Source organism: Melanotaenia boesemani, chromosome 15 (genome assembly GCF_017639745.1).
Source record: "Melanotaenia boesemani isolate fMelBoe1 chromosome 15, fMelBoe1.pri, whole genome shotgun sequence".
NCBI lineage: Eukaryota > Metazoa > Chordata > Actinopteri > Atheriniformes > Melanotaeniidae > Melanotaenia > Melanotaenia boesemani.
Genome location: NC_055696.1, coordinates 13661159 through 13679683, shown reverse-complemented (window position 1 = coordinate 13679683; position 18525 = coordinate 13661159). Strand labels below are relative to the sequence as shown.

Here is an 18525-nt window from a genome sequence, read left to right as displayed (position 1 = left end):
CTCCGTGCACCACGTGGCGCCGTGGCTTAGTTGGTTAAAGCGCCTGTCTAGTAAACAGGAGATCCTGGGTTCGAATCCCAGCGGTGCCTTTTAATTTTTTTTTTCTTAATTTTGAATTGGCGTACAACATAATGTTTTAATCTGCATGTTCAACACAAAAATAGAAATATGCGATGATGGAATCACCTTACTGCATATCAATCTATACTGCAAGTCAAAATAACACGGACAGAAATTTAATTGAGAAATTAATAAAAATAAATTAAACAGTAAACAAATAAATAAAATGGATGCAACATTTTCAATACACTTGAGGATAATAATTAAATAAGTAATGTGCTTTCTGGTGGCTTGTTGCAGTAAAACTTTATTCTTGTAAGATGCAAAATGATATACTATCCGTCAGGCAAGTGAATGCACATACTGCGTGTCTGACACACTATAGTACATTTTCTGAAACAATAGAGTTTTAGAAGTTGAAATAGTGATTGATTTCTGCAAGGAATGAATGATGTATGCTATTGGTAGAACAAAGAATGGACAAGAACATTAAAAGATTCACAACAATGAAATCTAAACTATATGAAATCATGCATGATTTTAGCATATCCATCTTCAAAGGGATACCTGTGGAATACTTTTAATAATCTCCGACAACAAAAAACAAAGCAGGCAGTATTATCATAAAGCCTATATTCTAATCGTTGCAAAGAGATGTGCTTAAAAAAATAGGATTTTTCTCTTATTTCAGCTGGCCTATTTCTTTTCTTCTCTCGCTGCATCAGGGGTCTCCTCATGTTTGCAGCCCAGCCAGTACTTTGCAATGGATCGCGGATAAGGAGGGATGACAGCATCCACACGTTTTGTCTGAAGAGACACTCTGAAGTACTTATCTGTAATCACACACGGAAAAGAACAATACAAACCAAAAGATGTTGACAGTGCAAAAAAGAAGCAGTGTGTTGAGCGTCAACCTGACTTACTGTATGAATAAAGAATAACTCCAGTGTATTCATACCTCTCTTGAAGAAGTAAACATTTTGAACTGGGGTGCTTTTAAACTCTGGTGTGGTGCTTTCATCAGTGATGTCACTGTAGTCTTCTCCAAAGTCAAACCAATCACCATGGAGCCACAAATCATCAAATACATAGCGACTTTGCCGCCTCTGTTGCCGACCACGCCTTCTGCTGGGCCTCCTCCTCCGACTGCTCTTCCTTCTTGCTGGTGGAGGAGGAGATGTTGGCTTGGGAGTGAGGTAGACTCGTCCTACCATTGCAGCATCTACAGGGGGCCTGATGCCCTGCCAGCCCCTACTGATATAGTGAGGACCAACATTGTGGCTAGAGACTGAAGAGGGGAAAAGATATAAATATAAACCATATAAATTAGGGCGGGTACAAAAAAAAAACCAACCAACCAACCAAACAAACAAACAAACAAACAAACAAAAAAAAAAAGGAATATTAGAAACTTGCTGGTCCTTACAGGATGGGCCAAAGAGCTCTGCGAAGAGATCCTCAAGTGTCTGATCACAGTACAGGTCTGTGTATCGTGCAAACAGCAAAGATGGGGAAGCCTTGCTCATGCCAACACATTCCTCGTGGGAAGGCTGGTACTTGAACTCATACTGGTAATATTGATCCCCTGTCAAAAAAGATATATGCAAATTTTAGGACTTGTCTATCTGAAGATATTTTAAGGCTGAATACATTGTTTCAGCATCCTGAACTGATTTGGACTCTGTAGATATGGACACTGTCAGATTCATTTTAGACCTTCTTTGCCAAAGTTTCTTATGCAATGGATGGATTAAACACTCTGAATGAAAGAAAAAATCATGACAAATAGTAATTATTACCTGATTTTTATCCAAATTCATGCCCATCGTCTGGCATACCAGAGAGTGGCATATCCTTTTTTACTATTTCACTCTATATTGAGCCACAATTTACAAAATGAGTTTTATGTTGGACTGAAAAAGGCTTTAAACTATTATAACTTGAAACAGCTTATTGGAGTAATAACTGATATAAGAAGTAGGGCCGTTTTCTCAATTTTCTCTTTAGAAGTGGGCTTCTTTTTACTGCTACAGGAGTCGCCCCCTGCTGGTCATTTGAAAGTTCACAGGGTCAACCTATCTGACATTAGCCTCACTTTTCAGATGAGGTCGTCCGTCCTGATTCAGCAAATATATAAAAGCACTTGAGAATACTGCATAATAAAAAATGGAATGGAAGAATTTAGGACATATTGCTCTTGAATACAACTCATCCCCACACAAATACCTTTGAAAAAGTAGGCTTTCTCCTTTCCATTGTGACTTGGTGCTGGCACAGCAAATGCTGCATCGACGTCATTTGGTATGCCATCAAAGCCGACAGAAATGTCCCGTGGGTACGCCTCATCCAAGACACCACCATCAAACCTCCAGTACTTCTTACCCTTTGACAGAAAAAATATGGAGAGCCAAAAGCAATAAGCTTTGATGACCGTGAGCACAATGTATTGACCTTGATGATGAGCAAAGAAACATTTTAACAGAGTAAATAATTAGCAGGGTAATACTAATTATTTCTAAATAAGGGCATTTTATTTTGACAAATTACAATACAAAAACTGGGACGTGTGCAGCTACAGTGGACTACTACTCACTGACATCTGCACTGACACAAATACCCCCAATTAACAAGTAAAGACATGAGGTGGTGACTCTATAGAGCATTTAATAAAGTCAGTATCTGATTTTCAAGCATGTGACTGTGACATTTCATCTACATAGTGTGGACAGGTATCTGGCAGGTTGAAGAACAATATTTTAATTTTATTTTTGTTTAATTTAATTTAACTCTGAGCTAAAAAAAAAAACCCAAAAAGTTAAAATTATTGGAGTTTCTTCTGAATTGGGTTATTAAAATATTTTCAATTTAAAATTGAACTAGTGAATTAGTTTCCCTCAAATGATACTGCTGTGTTTATGTAAGAGATTAAAACTAAAGGTAGTTAAAAGGCATTTTTAAAGCCATATACTTTACAGCCCTTTGCTTTAAACTAAAAGTAATAATCCTATGTTTTAGTATACAGGATTATATACTTGCACTGCGTTTATAATCTTTGATACAAATGTATATGGAACAAAATAAAGTTTTACATTTGTTTAACCCTATATGAAATGAAATCTTCTGCTTAACACATAATCTAACCTGATGGTTAAAACATCTCGAGCTAAATCTTTTTTTTGGTTGTTTGTTTTGCTGTTAACTGGCTAAAAGAACATATAAATATAAATGAGATCCTACCTTAAAGATGTAGGATTTCCCTTGGCAGTTGATGCGTGTGAATGCAGCGCTGATTGGTCCAGAGATGCCCCACACATCCTGGATAAGCTTGGGATAACCAGGAAGTATGGATTTATCATCCAGCTCAAAAAAATATTCACCTGGGAGAAATAAGTAAGTTTTTGAGCACCAATTAAAATGAGTCAGCCGAGACAAGGTTTATAAACAAAGACAGTTATTTAAACATGTAGTGTGTGTGTAGTTCCATCCAGTTTAGATGAATCCAAAAATCCCAAAACACCTTTATGTACTTTTTGGAGGCTTTTGTACCATTTTAAGGACCAAAAATATGAACAATATTACAAAAGCTTATGGGCTCTTTCTTAAAGGTCATTTTTAAATGAAACCATTTGCCAGATTTTTGAAAATTAACATGCAGAAATCCTGTCAAGTTTTACCTCTAAATGCATAGATGGAGCCATTTTTCAGCTGCAGGAAAGCATCGAAAGGTCGACCACTGCAGGGCTCCGCATCAGGGTCAACATGTGACGTGGGCCCATACGTGGTGTTGGGTGGAAGAGCCAGAGAGAAAAAAACTGTTGGTGCAATTGTTGATGGAAGGGACATAGTGGACTCATCAGCAGTGGTCCCTGCTTCTGTTACATCCTGTGTTTCTTCAAAGTTGTCTCCTCGAGCAGCTGAGAGTGAGCACACGAGTGATTTGTAACATTATGGTGTTTGAGTAGGGACGTATCATCTAATATTAAGGTATAATATTTCATGACTGTACTGACTTTTTTTGGGACAGATGTTGTCAAAGTCCTCACAGCAGCTTCCATAATACACACACATGGAGTCACACTGGCATTTGCTCCTCGGGGTGAAGGTGCCACAGCGACCCACACAGGACTCTGTGGAAATGCAGTTTGTTCTGTTTCTCAAACAGACTGTAAACTGGGACACACTTTATAGTTCAGCATCTCACAGAAATAATAAAAATTCAGATTATTCACTAAAGAAGAATCACAAATACACAAGTGCAAAATAATCCATTACAAGTAAACAAATCTGCATATAAAGTGCATAAACTACAGAATCATAATTAGTATAACGGAGCTATAATATCCATAATAAACATATTACCACAGATAAATATGGCATAGTTAGTTGTTTTAATGACTGTATTTATTGTTGCTTTGTACTTTGTATTTTTGTGTGCTTTGTAAAATCTGTTGTCATGTTTAGAATTACTTTAAAAATATTTTGCTTCTTTTTTTTTTTTTTTAAGTATTGGCTAATTATTGCTCCTTGAATACTTTCCAATTAGGTTAAGAAGTCATGACGACAAAAAACAACAATTTTCTATAAGTTTGTCATATGTTCTTTACTGTGACATCTGTAAAATGCATTCCAATAAAATATTGATATGTCAAATATAATAGAATGTGGTATGCATTTACTAATGATATGTAGTGACGTATTAAAAACACAGGAGCACAAAAAAGAAGTACAAGTACATTTGAATTGCACAAGAGTAGCTTAAACTTAAAATCACATAATAATTTGCCCACATATAAATATATATACCTATAAAAGTAAAGAGAGAGAAAACTATCATTACTGTATGATATATGGACAAAGAACAGAGAAGACTTGTTATTTAAATTTTATGTCATAGCAAAGATCACTTGTGAGGCTTACCCTCTGCAGCGAAGGTGGTGTCCAGCAGGAGGACGAGGCCCAGCAGAACCACTGCTGGCTTCATGTCAACACACAGAAAATATTCAAACTTTCAAACAATAACAAAACAAGTAGGTTTGTATCTGTTAGTATGATCACAGACCAATGGACTATTAGACGAGTTTAGGCTGAGTGCCCCACTTTGGGATGAAGCACCGTGTGCAAATGATCAATAGCAATTTTTTTTAGAAACTGCTGACCCCATGGCGTTTGCACTCCTGATTGGTCAATACTGAGCTGTAATAATCATTGAACTCTTTTCTGTCTGTCCTACAAACATTTTCCCAGGATAAAACAAACATGACCAAGTTGGGCTGCAGAAAACCTGCCTTTCCTGTTTCGTATACATTTTATAACACCATAATTTATTATAATTTAAATTGAGCCAATTTATGATAGTTTGTTTTGTTAAAAATTGTTGAATTGCACCATCACAAACCAAACTGGAAACTTCAATGGTTTGTTTTGATGTGGACCAGATATACATATACTGCAAAGACAGCAACAGGTATCTGAACTCAGACATTGTGTAGCCAGGGTAGTCTTTTAATCTCTATTGATTTCTGGCTTAAATAAACAACACCAATACAAACAATGTCTACTTCCAAACTCTGCCTTGATAACTAGTTTTGTGCATTCATAAAAACAGTGAGAATAATGGTGATAATATTTAAAATCTGAGTTTAAGATCAGCTAGAGATATTCCAACAGAAATTTACTGATTAGATTAGCACCATGCAACGATAGGCTCTGCCTGCAGACAGAAATGTAAGATTTCACCGTCTCTTTAATGGAAACAAAAAGTCAGAAATAGTTGGTAATTAAGCTTTACTTTGAAACTGAAGCATATCAGCTTTCCTAAGGGATACACTGTCCCCATCAATAAAGGAAGTTAGATTGTGTTTAACAGTGCATAGATATCTTTCATGAAGTGCCGCAAAAAAACCTCCATAAACCTGCGGAGGACAAATTGCAAAGGCACATGGACTTTGGTTATCAGTGCAAAGCTTTTATCAGTGAGTATTGCTTGGGTTCCTGCCATATCTCATAAGGCTAAAAAAAAAAACATGGCCATAGAACTGCTGTATTATTCACAAAGATATGTTTATTTTCAGATTTTAATTTAAAGTGGACGTTTGCTTGTTGGATTATTTTCTTTTGTGTAGCATGACTCTGCCATCCCGACTGAAAAAATTACAGCAGCTCTGACCAACAGCAACAGTGGAAATCAGTTTACAAGGCCAAACTGTAACAATACTAAGAACGTCTTTAAATAGTATATTAAATAATAAACCTCACTGCAAAGGCAAGAATCGTCGAGAGAGCTTTGCAAAATTTCTTAGATTCAAAAGCTGTTGCATAGTTCTGGTGTCTAACTAAGAAATATGGAAGACAACTTGTTTCTTAGCATGTATTGTGCATTTAGTATGACAAAAGCATTTTTGTTTAGATAAGCAATTCAATTAGATTCTTCACATTTAGTTTTTCTGACTTCAACAAGATACACCAAAATGATAATATAGTCAGGAAAAAGGTTTGCTTGTCTCTGTGTTAATAAATAAATGAGTACAAGTAATAAAATCAGCAAAATGACTCATAATGTAAGTTGGTCAGCAGGAAGGTTTGGTGAGATATCAGGCTAATTAAAGTTGAAGCAAAACTGCTGATTGTAGAGAACTGAACAAGGTTACTAACGTTGTAAATGCAAGTTTTGAGAGGAATTTTTTTTTTAAGCAATAGCCTTATAACATGCCATGCTGCCCAAGGTCTCCGTGCTGTATTTGAGAGAGAAAGTGAAAATATAGTTTTTTTTCTCTGTTTATTAAGTCTAAGTTGCTAAAACTTACTATAAAATTACAGCTTTTGTAGACCTTGTATTGCTGACTGGAAGTGGGCTGCAGCCCAGCTGGATCATGCTCAGCTCCTGACCTTTGGTTGCCTATGACGAAGCTGTACACTTTCACCTGATAAAATTTTCCTATTGTTTGGTTATCTCTTCATCTGTCAATTCCCTCCCCTTCTCTGTACATTTAGTTCTACCTTCCTCTCTTACAAGAGCTTCATGTACCATTCGGTTAAGGATTACAATACTTGGCTGTTGAGTTAATGTTTGATATGCTACCAGATATAGACAATAAATTGTCCTTATTTTAGTCTCTTTAACTCAGAGGCTCTCTGAGGCACATCTCTCCTGCTAGATCACCTGACCTATCTGCATTTCCTCCCCCATCTGCTCTTGTTCTCGTTCTTACACCGGACCCGCATCTGGATCAGCCATCTGCTCTGATCTACCCGCCAGTCTTCTGGAGAGGTTTTTGACTCTGGCTCATTTGTTAATTTTTCAGAGAGCATCATGTATAAATGCTTGAAGTGGTTGTGGTACCACAGAAATTACTTCATCATCATCATCACTCCGCTCATCTTCCTTCCCCTGCCAATACTTTTTTCTACACCGGTAAGTTTGTGTGAGTGAGTACAAACAACAGTTGAAATTGGTTTTTAATGTACTCACAGGTAGTTGTTTGTTTTTCCTCATAGCACAGTAGATGTCAGAGAGGTTTCCAGTAAATAGGAACCTGTTTGTGGCTGCTAGACAGGTGGATTCATTAAACCATAAAGACTGTCAAGTATTTGTCCAGACGATTTGATAACCGTTATCTGTTCAGTTTATCTGCCAACTTGTCTACCAGTCACTGCTTACTGATGCTAATTCATAACTTATTCAAGCTTTTCAATTATTGATGTATTTGGATAAGTAACTTTTATTTTGGGCTAAAATCAAACCATCACCAGAGACCACACAAAGACTTAATATGGTTTCAAGTCTAAAGCAAGCAAATCTTTCCTAACTTACACAGATTTTTAGCTGGAATAGAAATTAATAAATAATAATAGAAAGGAGAACACTTACCGCTCTGCTACTTGGAGTTTTATTGACTAAAAACGAAGATAAGCAGAAACAAACCAAGGAGATGAATTTGTATTTCTTTGAAAACAAAAGAAAAAATTAAAAAGGCATTGATAAGCAGTCACAAATATTAAAAAAATAATCGTACATCACACAAATTATTAAAGTTATGAGAATAATGTTGTTTTAAATGAAGCTATCTAAAAGTTTCCATATTTTCATAGCAGTTTTTTTAATGAATAAAAAAAAATGCATTCTATTTGCTGTGTGTGTAACTTTTACTGTCCACTCAACTTATATCTCGTCTTGTCTATTGGTGTAAAAAATTTAAACCAAAAGAAATTTAATTTACTCACCCAAGGTCAAGCTTATAACATAATTAATAAAAAAAACTCCAAACAAACAACAAAACAAAAAACGATCTTGTTTGCCATATAATATCAAAGGTATCATATAATCTGTTTTATTTATGTAAATTTACGGGGCGGCAATGACTCAGGTGGTCGAGCGGGTTGTCCAATAAATGGAAGGTTGGCGTTCGATTCCCACTCCCCCAGTGATCTGTCGTTGTGTCCTTGGGCAAAACACTTCACCCTCCTTGCCTCCAGTGTCGGCATTACTGGTGTATGAATGTGGATATGAATGTTGTGTGGTGGTCGGACTGGCTGCCATGTTTCCATCAGTCTGCCCCAAAGCAGCTGTGGCTACACATGTAACTTACCATCACCAGGTATGAGTGAATGAATAATGGACACAACGTAAATCGCTTTGGGTGCCTAGAAAAGCGCTATCTAAATCTAATCCATTATTATTATTATTAATAAATGAAAGCTTCATCCACTCGTTTGAGTTTTCTTTATTTTGACTCTGTTACTTTCTGAGAAGTAAAAGTGAGGTAATGCAGCAAAGTATTATGACCTTTGCGCCTCCACATAAAAACTTAAAGTGTTCCAAAAGGACAAATAAAGCTGGCAGCCTTCTCAATTTCAAATGGTAATCCGGGCTTGAACAGAAAGCAACTGGACTTTTGTCCAAAGGTCTTTTTTTCAAGAGCCAATAAAAAAAAAGATCCAGCTGCTTTCTTGTTGAGCATTCAAGGTAATCAACATCTGGATAACTGAGAAGATACACTGGTATTTTCAAATGGTGCCTGTGTGTGGTCAAGTTACACTCTTTACTAATTTCAATAAATCTGTACAGCGTTTAAGTGTTAACTTTGGAAATACATCAAAAAATAAATCAGTTTGGCATATTGTGTTATAAGTGAGTCTTAAATCTTAATTTTGTCTAAAGCAGCTTCTGATGTCAAAATAATGATCAATACTTGTATTAGACAGCTATCTAGTGTATCTCCATACTAGTATTTAAAAAAGAAAGCAAATACACACATTTCACTGTAAAAAAATTCCCTTAAAATCTTTTAAGAAATTTGCGAGATAAGATTTTATTGATCCCTCATTGGGGAAATTCACATGCCACAGCAGCAAGAATGTAAAGGACAAAAAGGAGGGCAAAAACAATACCGGCAATGGTAAGGGAGTAAATTTCTTTTTTTTTATCATGTAAAGCACTCCATATTGCCTTCAGCATGAATAGCGCTTAATAAATAATATTTGATTTGATTTAGTAGTTAATGATTTACATATTCTACAGTACATTATATTAAGAAATAATTATAAATAGTTATTTACATATAAATGGTGGGAAGCAATGAGGTGGGATGAGGTGGCAGAAAGACGGGGTGATGGCGTTAACTGAAGCTGAATTGTACATTGGGTGGTATACAGAGCTGTTATACAGTCTGAAGGCAGTAGGAAGCAATGACCTGCGGTAGCGCCTCTTTCTGCACTGGGGGTGCAGCAGCCTTGCACTGAAGGAGCTGCTCAAAGCTGCTACAGCAGACTGCATCGGGTGCATCCTGCTGTATTATAATTACAACAATTAACATATATTTGTTACCATTCCCTTGCATTGCCTTATCTTAACCCAGAAAAAGTGTAAGTGCCACAAAGCAGAACCTCAAAGGAAACTGCAGCGTTATTATGATTTTAGAAGTGGAAAGTTTCATGCCTAGTAGTTTAAACAATCTTTTTGATTTCTTTTTACTGAGAACCCATAAATGCTATCTTGCGAGACAAGAGTATGGCAAACTGTCTGTTTTATGATCAAGGCTGCTGTTATCTGCGTGCGTAAAGTCTTATAGCATTTTAAAGAGAAGCTGGAGATAAGACAAAGAACATAGAGGCTAAATAACTGTGTTCTGAAACTGTGTTTTTCTTGCTTCTGAATGTTTTTATTTGTGCAAACTCTTAACACTCAAATGTGTTTCCTGCTTTCAAATGTTTGTGTTATCAAGCATGTGTACTATACTGATACAAAACCATAGAGAGTATAAAATATATATTTGAAAGTCAAAGGAAGATGGGAGATAGAATATCCTCACCAAATAATGAGTGAGAATGCAAACTGTAAATCAAAAGTCCGCACTTCCAAGGTTATAGGCTGCCTGGTGAATACCTTATTAGTCAAACATAAGTGACATTTCTTGGACATATTAATGTAATTTGTATCATACAGCACTGAGTATAACTGGAAGACATTTAAACAAAAACTAGCTTATAAAACTAGCTTGATCCATTTCAAGAGCACGTAAAAAAAGTTCTACTTCAGCACCTGCTACCAAGAAATGTAACTTATTGACAGTACACCTGTTTACAGTTTCTTACACGTCACAAGGAAATCCTTTGCTGGACTAAAAGTGTTGTTACGAAACACTAGTTCAGCATTGTACATAGTACATACAATGTTTAAAAACTTTTTAGATGAATTAATTAGTAACAAATTGTTATTTCTCCAACAAACGACTGTAGATTGGTTACCACTTTTTACAAAGTCACTACAGCAGTCACCAACGCTGCTGGTACCTGAGAGCATATTTTATATTTTCAACTTATTCCCTGCATGTGTTTACAGGAAGCAAAATGTGGCTACGCAATCATCATCATGGCTCTGTACTGGTGCACGGAGTGTATGCCTCTGGCTGTGACTGGCCTGCTTCCAGTTGTGCTTTTTCCAATGATGGGCATCATGAAGGCTGAACATGTAAAGTCAACATTTAAACTTCTGTGCCTCACTATGCATCAGTATATGGATCTACATATTAATGACACACATAGGAAAATGCTGCTGCTGCTTTCACAGTTGTTTTTAATACAAAAACTTTTGTTTTTTTTAAGATTTCCTCAAATTTTCTCCCTTATACATCATGTGTAAGGGCTGTTCTTGCACATGGTTTTTGTCCCAAAGGACTGGGAGGTTAGAAAGAGCTGTGTATCACAACAAAATGGGACATTTACTCAGCCTTAATTGTTAAGAAACAATGTACAATGTACCAAAAGTAATTATCTAGTTCTTTTAGGACATGCTTTTATCACTCTTAGAATATCTGCTGATCCCAGTGTTACATTTTATTGCTCATAAAACACATGTAATGATAAATTGCTCTGCATTAACAAATTCACAGGTTGCTGTGATACAATTTTCTTTCTAAGTTGGTGTCTTTGTGATTCAGGTGAGCATTGAGTATCTAAAAGACTCAAACATGCTCTTCGTTGGTGGCCTCTTGGTTGCCATTGCAGTGGAGCACTGGAATCTTCATAAACGCATCGCACTCCGAGTTCTGCTGCTGGTTGGTGTTCGCCCATCTCTGTAAGTGAGACTTTTAATACAACTAATGAGTGTATGATGAAGCATCTAGCAGGGGTTCGGCAACTAAATTTGGCCTTGAGATAAATTTTTTCTGACCAACTGAATGGCGGGCCAAAAGAACATCTACATCAGGAAAAACCACGCTTTCTTTTTGTTAACACAGCACCATGTTTCTGTGCAATGACACATCACTCTTGCACTCAGTTTCATTTATTTATTTTTTTATCAATGTAATCTGAGGTCCAGGTATCATTGACGGTGGGCAAATTTTGGTCCGCGAACCACCAGTTGCCAACCACTGATCTAGAGTGTCAGCAGTGCCCACAAATCTAAATTATTTTGCATCCATGAAGGCAGTGTTTTATTTTTTTTCTGGATTAGACTGATGCAGAGCTCAGAGTCAGTTTCCAGTGTTTCAGATCAACATAATGAAATAAAGTCATGTCATTATCCAACATTAAGTCAATGCCAAGAGGGGAATTATTTTACATCTGACAAACCACTTTTTTCTCCTTATCCTAACCAGAAAATTGTGATGCCTAAACATAGCCAAGTAATTGCAATGCTTAACCAGCAAGTGATTAAAAACAAGCTAGCTTTCAAAAAGTGGTTCTGAATTTCAAGTCTAATATTTGATTGTCTTGTGACTGACCCTGACCTCCCCTTTATTAAAAAGAAAACACTCCCAAATTAAGTTTGTAGTGTTTGCTATTTGAATCTTATATCATAGCCAATGCTTCAAGGGAACACTTAGAGACTACATGAGCTTTGACCAAATGTTTAGAAATACTAAGCCCATTGCAGATTTGAGGGTAATTTTGTAGATGTATCAGGTACACTAACATATTGGCATAAATTAGAAATGTCATTGTTATTGACTCACTGTGACACAAACTGTTTACCATTTTAAAGCATTAAGTTCAGGATTTGGCTGTTTTGAATTAGATTTGGTTTGAATGGGAACTTAAAACACTATGCATGCAGCTTTAAATGAATCCTTTTCAACACACTGCTGCTCATCATTACCATCTCCTTCTTCACTCCCCTTTCACACAGCTTAATGATCGGCTTCATGACCGTCTCAGCCTTCCTGTCCATGTGGATCAGCAACACGGCCACAACTGCCATGATGCTGCCCATCTCTCAAGCTGTACTCATGCAGCTGAAAGCAACCGAAATGCGAGCAGATGAACAAGACTTTCCGGCTGCAGCCGAAGACAACCCTGGATTTGAGCTTGAAGTTATACAAACAAAGGTGGATATGACAGATGAAAAAAAGACAGACATAAATCCTCCACTGGAGAATGGAAATTGTAAGTAAAATATCAACAATGTAGATGGATTACTTAAAAGTTACATATCTCATAACCTTCTTAATGTTTCTGGGTCCAGATAAGCATGAGTGGAATTTGGAGTCTCTCAGAGAATCGAGGATGAAAGCAATGGAGGCAAAATACAACCTTCTGACCAAAGGGATGAGCCTGAGTGTGTGTTACTCTGCCAGTATCGGAGGCACTGCTACACTCACCGGCACAACCCCTAACATCATCCTCAAGGGTCAAATTGACAAGTAAGGCTTTATAAAAAGAACCTCAGCTGCACAAACGGTAAATGAACCAATCCTATCTGTGCTCCTCTCATCTCTGTTTTTTCTTGCTTTGAAGGCTTTTCCCTGGGAACGGTGAGGTGATCAATTTTGCCAGCTGGTTCGGCTTTGCTTTTCCAAACATGGTGCTCATGCTGGCGATCTCCTGGCTCTGGCTTCAGTTTATGTTTCTTGGCTTCAAGTAAGATCTCATCAGTTGTACACCCTCGTTTAAATAGTAAAGGCCTGACAATTTTTTCATATAACCAGCATCACATTTAAATGGAAACATAGCATGCTTTGGCACCATAAACACAATTTTAATTAAGTGCTGTGTATTCTGAGTGATGCTGTGTTTACAGTCAAAACTATTACTTTTGGAGGTTTGATTAAAATGACTCATTGTAAAGATGCAATGTGTATAAAATTGTTTTGTAAAAAGGTTTGCTGTTGTTTGTGATAAATATCCCTGATGTACCGAAGTCATTTTTATCCTGATTTTTACAAATATAATTGATGTGTGAGAGAGCATTGCTGCCATAACAGATCAGCAGTTTGTACAAAGGCTGAACACAAAGGCTTGTCAGTCATTTCTCCCTCTCATCCGCCTCACCATTCAATCATCTTTAATCATCTCTTATGTTTAACAATATTTGACAAAGGGTTTGGATTATAAATTACATAAAATGTAAAATCTGAACAATCCGACTCTCTCATGCTAAAGTGAGTGCAGAAAAGCATAGAATAGACTCATTATTGCTTCTTGAAGTATAAACTGGTATGAGGGCTGGTGCCATTAACATAATCATATGGATACTATGTTCTACAGTAATGTTGTTTACTTATATTTACTTTTACTTGCACTTGCGTGTAATGTCCAAGTTGTCTTTGCAATGTTTGAATTTCCCTCTGCAATGCTGGTAGACAACCCAAATTCTAGCATCCAGTGAAGGCACAATTCTGTGAAAGGAGGAGTTAGTTAGCTAGATAGCTGCTAGTACTGTATGCAACTAATGCATCATAGCATCTATAAAGGTCCAATGTCAAAGCTGAAGTTGGTTTTTATCATCTCATTCCCACTGCATCATTGAAATGAGATTTTTTGACATACTTTAAAATCCTCAACAGAAAATAGAAGAAAAGCTGGTAACACTTTATAAAAAGGGTTCCTTAATTAACGTAAGTTGGTACATTATTTAGCATTAATTAAATGTTGAATAATGTATTATTAACTAATATCATGTATTACTTAGCATTTGTTTGCACATTACTTAATGCATTAATAAGCAGATAATCAAGCTTTACTACTCAACCTTACTTAATGCATTATGCAAAAGTTTAATTATGTAATTATTTGTCATTATGTTTGCATTACTCAGCATTAATTACGATGTTCCCAAAAACCCGTTCAATAGTTCAGTTTTACAATTTAGTAAGGCACAGTTCTCTGCCCTTTAACATGTTTTAAGTATTGTTTAACACATTTTACATTTTTCCCTGCAAAAATTCTTGTTTTCTCAAACATTAACTGACAGATTTTCAACAGCTGTAAATTCACAATATTTGTGGACTTATCTGCCATATCCCTGCACTTTGTGCTTTTTCTCCTCAGTTTCAAGAAGACATTTGGTTGTGGTGTGAAAACCAACAGAGACAAGGAGGCATATGAAGTAATGAGACAGGAGTACAAAAAGCTGGGCAGGATGAAGTTTGCTGAGGCTGCAGTGCTCACCATCTTTGTCTTGCTTGTGCTCCTTTGGTTCACCAGGGAGCCAGGCTTCATATCTGGCTGGGCTTCGGCGCTCTTCAAAAAGGGGTGAGTCTTTTGCTGTCACGGACAATGACATTAAACAGATAAATTTTTTCATGAAAAGACCAAATTGCAGCAGTGAACCAATTTTATATATATTATCAGAATACATTGTGTGTGTATGCGTGTGAGTGTGTATAATGCCTTGTATATAAATCTGATCTACATACACATATGTATGCAAATCATATAAAAGGCTATATTGGGTTTGATATTCCCTAAATTGTCCTCTTACAGGAAATTAAATTCCAGCAAATGTTTACCTAAATGTAATCCATAACTAATCTTTTTATGTTTTGAGTAATATTTACTAAAAAGGAAATTACTAAACCATTCCTTCAAAAGAGACAACCTGATTTAATGTTTGTCATTTCATAAAATTCAACAAAGAACAAGGATACTCCTCATATTATTGTTCTATGAACCCTCATATAACATTTCTGAGATCTATTTCTCCTCAAATGCGCATGAACTCAAACCATAGACCTCCAGTCCTATCTTTTACTACACTTAAATCTAGAGATACACATTAAATTCTGTTTTGGATGAGAGGAAAAACATTTTCAAGAAACAAAAAGAAGTCCAGTTACCTTCGATCCGAGCTCTTAGGATTACAATGATCTGGATGACTGAGAATCTATTTGTATTTTTTCTCTATTTAATCTGTTTTCATTGACAGCACATAGCAGAAGAAAAATATCATATTTAGATAACATTATGTTGTATCACTCAGGTATGTGTCAGATGGAAGTGTCTCCATCTTAATGTCAGTGCTCTTCTTCATCATCCCATCTCGATTACCCACATGTGGCAGCTATGGTACCGATGAGGCAGGTGAGGTATCTGTCTTAGCCCCACTGTTCTTTCTTTTTCTTCTTTTTTCAACAGTATTGTGTCATTAATGAATCTCATCTGAGCTAACTTTCAGCTCAGCAGACATGACTTTAATATTTGATAAAAAATGACAGCTTTATGCTCAGACTTCATCTGAATTCCACAGGTAAGAGGATAAAGGCTCCTCCAGCTCTACTGAACTGGCAGGTGGTCCACCAGCGAATGCCCTGGAGCATCATCCTGCTGCTGGGAGGAGGATTTGCCATGGCTGCTGCCAGTGAGGTGATCACCATGTGTTCTTTGGACTTCTGTTAAGAAGAAGTAACAGGGCATCACACTGGCCTAAGCTTTATTATTAAATTGATGTAAGACTGTGCAATGTAACAGATTTTGGAAACAAATTGGCTGTTTTCATGATAAAATGAAAAAAGAAATGGAGGTCTACATCCGCTTTTTGTTATCATATTTAGAGGACTCCCTGCAATAAGAATTTTACTCCTATACCTCAAAGTGATGTTGACATATTTCACTGAGAAACAGGTGGTGCTGCATAGAGTTTTAGTATATAAAATCAAACATGACCATTTTCGTCAAATGCATTGGCAATTAATCCAATAGTTGTGAAGCTTTTTCTGTCAGGACCAAAGATCTACATTTTCTTTTCAATTTTTTCCAGGAATCAGGTTTGTCCAGGTGGCTGGGAGATAGCTTAGCACCTTTACAGAAAATCCCCCCCTTTGCCATCTCGATACTGCTCTCTTTGCTTGTGGCGACATTCACAGAGTGCTCCAGCAACACAGCCACCACCACCCTCTTCCTGCCCATTCTGGCTTCGATGGTAAACTGAGCATAAATCCAAACAAACAAACATGTGTGTGCTCACAAATGTTCTTCATGTACACAAATGTGTTATGTTTTGGTTCTCTTAGGCATCAGCTATTCAGATACACCCTCTTTATGTGATGCTGCCCTGCACCATCGCTGCTTCTCTGGCCTTCATGCTGCCTGTCGCTACACCGCCCAATGCCATTGCCTTCTCCTTTGGAAGCCTCAAAGTCATAGATATGGTGAGATTCAGAAACACATTTCCAATCCATGATACACAGTTGAGGCCAAATTTAAAAGAAGCACTAGAGCAGAGGTTGAAGATTTTGCTGTAGTTTTCTCTAATAATTCTTTGTTAGACACCAGCAACCGTGAATCTATGTACCCATTAAATCTAACGTGTTCAAACTTTTGACTGGTAGTGTATACATACACACATATATAATGCTACACACTTCAATACCATCAATCTTAATTCACCACTTGTGTTTTTAAAGGATTTAACTCCTACTGTGTCCTGATCAGAGTGATTTTGTGTTCCTTCAGGTGAAAGCTGGCTTCGTGCTGAACATCATTGGGGTGCTGTGCACTAATTTAGGCATCAACACGTGGGGATACCTCCTGTTTAACATGGACACATTTCCAGAGTGGGCCAACATTACACACTATAAGCCTTGAGATGAAGGCCAATAATGACAGAATTGGCTTTAAAAGCTCTGAAAGTATGTCTCTGTCAGACAGCCTAATTATTCAGTCAAAAACAACGAAACTGTAAACTCATCTTTTGTTACTGACGTCTAAAAATTTGGCTGTGGGAGAAAAATAACCAAATGATATTTAACAGAAATTGCTTATGTAAAATTAACAAAAGATTTCCAGTTTTGCTGGAAATAGTTTGTTCTTAGAGGTCCCATCATGTATGCTGATGGAATTAAACAAACAAAAAAAACTAACTTTTATGGCTTTGAGAGTAGATAGCTGCAGCTTTCATTTTCATTAAAGTAAAAAATGACATAAAGCAGCAAATTTAAATTGGTATGGAATTGGGTTTATTGTAAGAACTTGGTTAAACAGTCATGTTGGACTGATAAGTGTAACTGAGATTAACCTTTAAAGCTGTAGAGCTGTTAGTTTTATTATTAAACTTGTTAGTGTTTAGTCATTCCTCATATATAGCGATTGACCAAAAAGAGAAATGATGGAGGTCATTTCCTTGTAGCTTTTATTTCCTGAATATGTTGTAATCTTATCAATTACTTACAAATGACGCACATTTATTTGAGTGATTACTTCAAATAATGCACAATTATGAGTGATGCTGTGTTTACAGCCAAAATGTAAATGAAACAATTCTTTAAATGAATTATATCAGTTAATGTAACTTATTTCTCTGGTCCTTATTTTGGACTGTAAATCTTTGTTTTTAGTTGCATATTTTATTTTTTATCAGTGTTTTTACCACAAGTACAGAGCAATTTTATATTTCTTATCATTTAATTTGTAAGTACCAAAGCAGCAGACTTTAGGTAATTATTTATGTACTTTTGTTTCTCTTAAATTTGTCTTGCATAGTCAGAACTACCCTCGCAAAGCGGTGTCTAGACAGTCAAACAGTCCAAATGCAGTCACAGTGATTCTGGTACAGTCGACGAAACATTCAAGCAAACCTGCAAGAATAATCCTTCGTAGATCTTTATAGCCATTCAGATAATAACAGGCTTATCTGTCATATTGCACAAGCCAGACTTCCTGTAAATCTGCTGTTTTCAGCTTGTAGCTTAGTTTAGAGCCAAAAAAAAACAACAGCCTTATAAGCGGTCTAGTGAGTCAGATAACTGG

The 18525-nt window shown here is 36.5% G+C and overlaps 2 protein-coding genes and 1 non-coding gene across 4 annotated transcripts; 2 read left to right on the top strand and 1 right to left on the bottom strand.

Moving 5' to 3' along the window:
- Positions 1-15: 15 nt before the first annotated feature.
- On the top strand, positions 16-89 carry trnat-agu. The gene has a single exon. It is a non-coding gene; the product is annotated as a tRNA-Thr (tRNA).
- Positions 90-351: 262 nt separating this feature from the next.
- Positions 352-5166, bottom strand: vtnb (vitronectin b). Of its 2 annotated transcripts, none has more exons than XM_042008328.1 (8): positions 4978-5166; positions 4071-4187; positions 3735-3974; positions 3298-3437; positions 2287-2443; positions 1487-1645; positions 1019-1348; positions 352-893 (listed from the first exon to the last, which is right to left on the bottom strand). In XM_042008328.1, the coding sequence occupies exons 1-8, from the start codon at positions 5039-5041 to the stop codon at positions 757-759; spliced, it is 1344 nt and encodes a 447-aa protein (XP_041864262.1). In that variant the 5' UTR covers positions 5042-5166; the 3' UTR covers positions 352-756. The 2 variants fall into 2 exon arrangements, with proteins under 2 accessions (XP_041864262.1, XP_041864263.1); XM_042008329.1 differs by having other exon boundaries at positions 4067-4187; positions 4978-5066.
- A 1898-nt stretch (positions 5167-7064) lies between these two features.
- On the top strand, positions 7065-17397 carry slc13a2 (solute carrier family 13 member 2). Its single transcript, XM_042009061.1, has 12 exons — positions 7065-7471; positions 10898-11026; positions 11496-11632; positions 12689-12945; positions 13025-13202; positions 13297-13419; positions 14830-15033; positions 15761-15861; positions 16028-16143; positions 16538-16699; positions 16791-16928; positions 17233-17397. The coding sequence occupies exons 1-12, from the start codon at positions 7370-7372 to the stop codon at positions 17362-17364; spliced, it is 1779 nt and encodes a 592-aa protein (XP_041864995.1). The 5' UTR covers positions 7065-7369; the 3' UTR covers positions 17365-17397.
- Positions 17398-18525: the final 1128 nt, after the last annotated feature.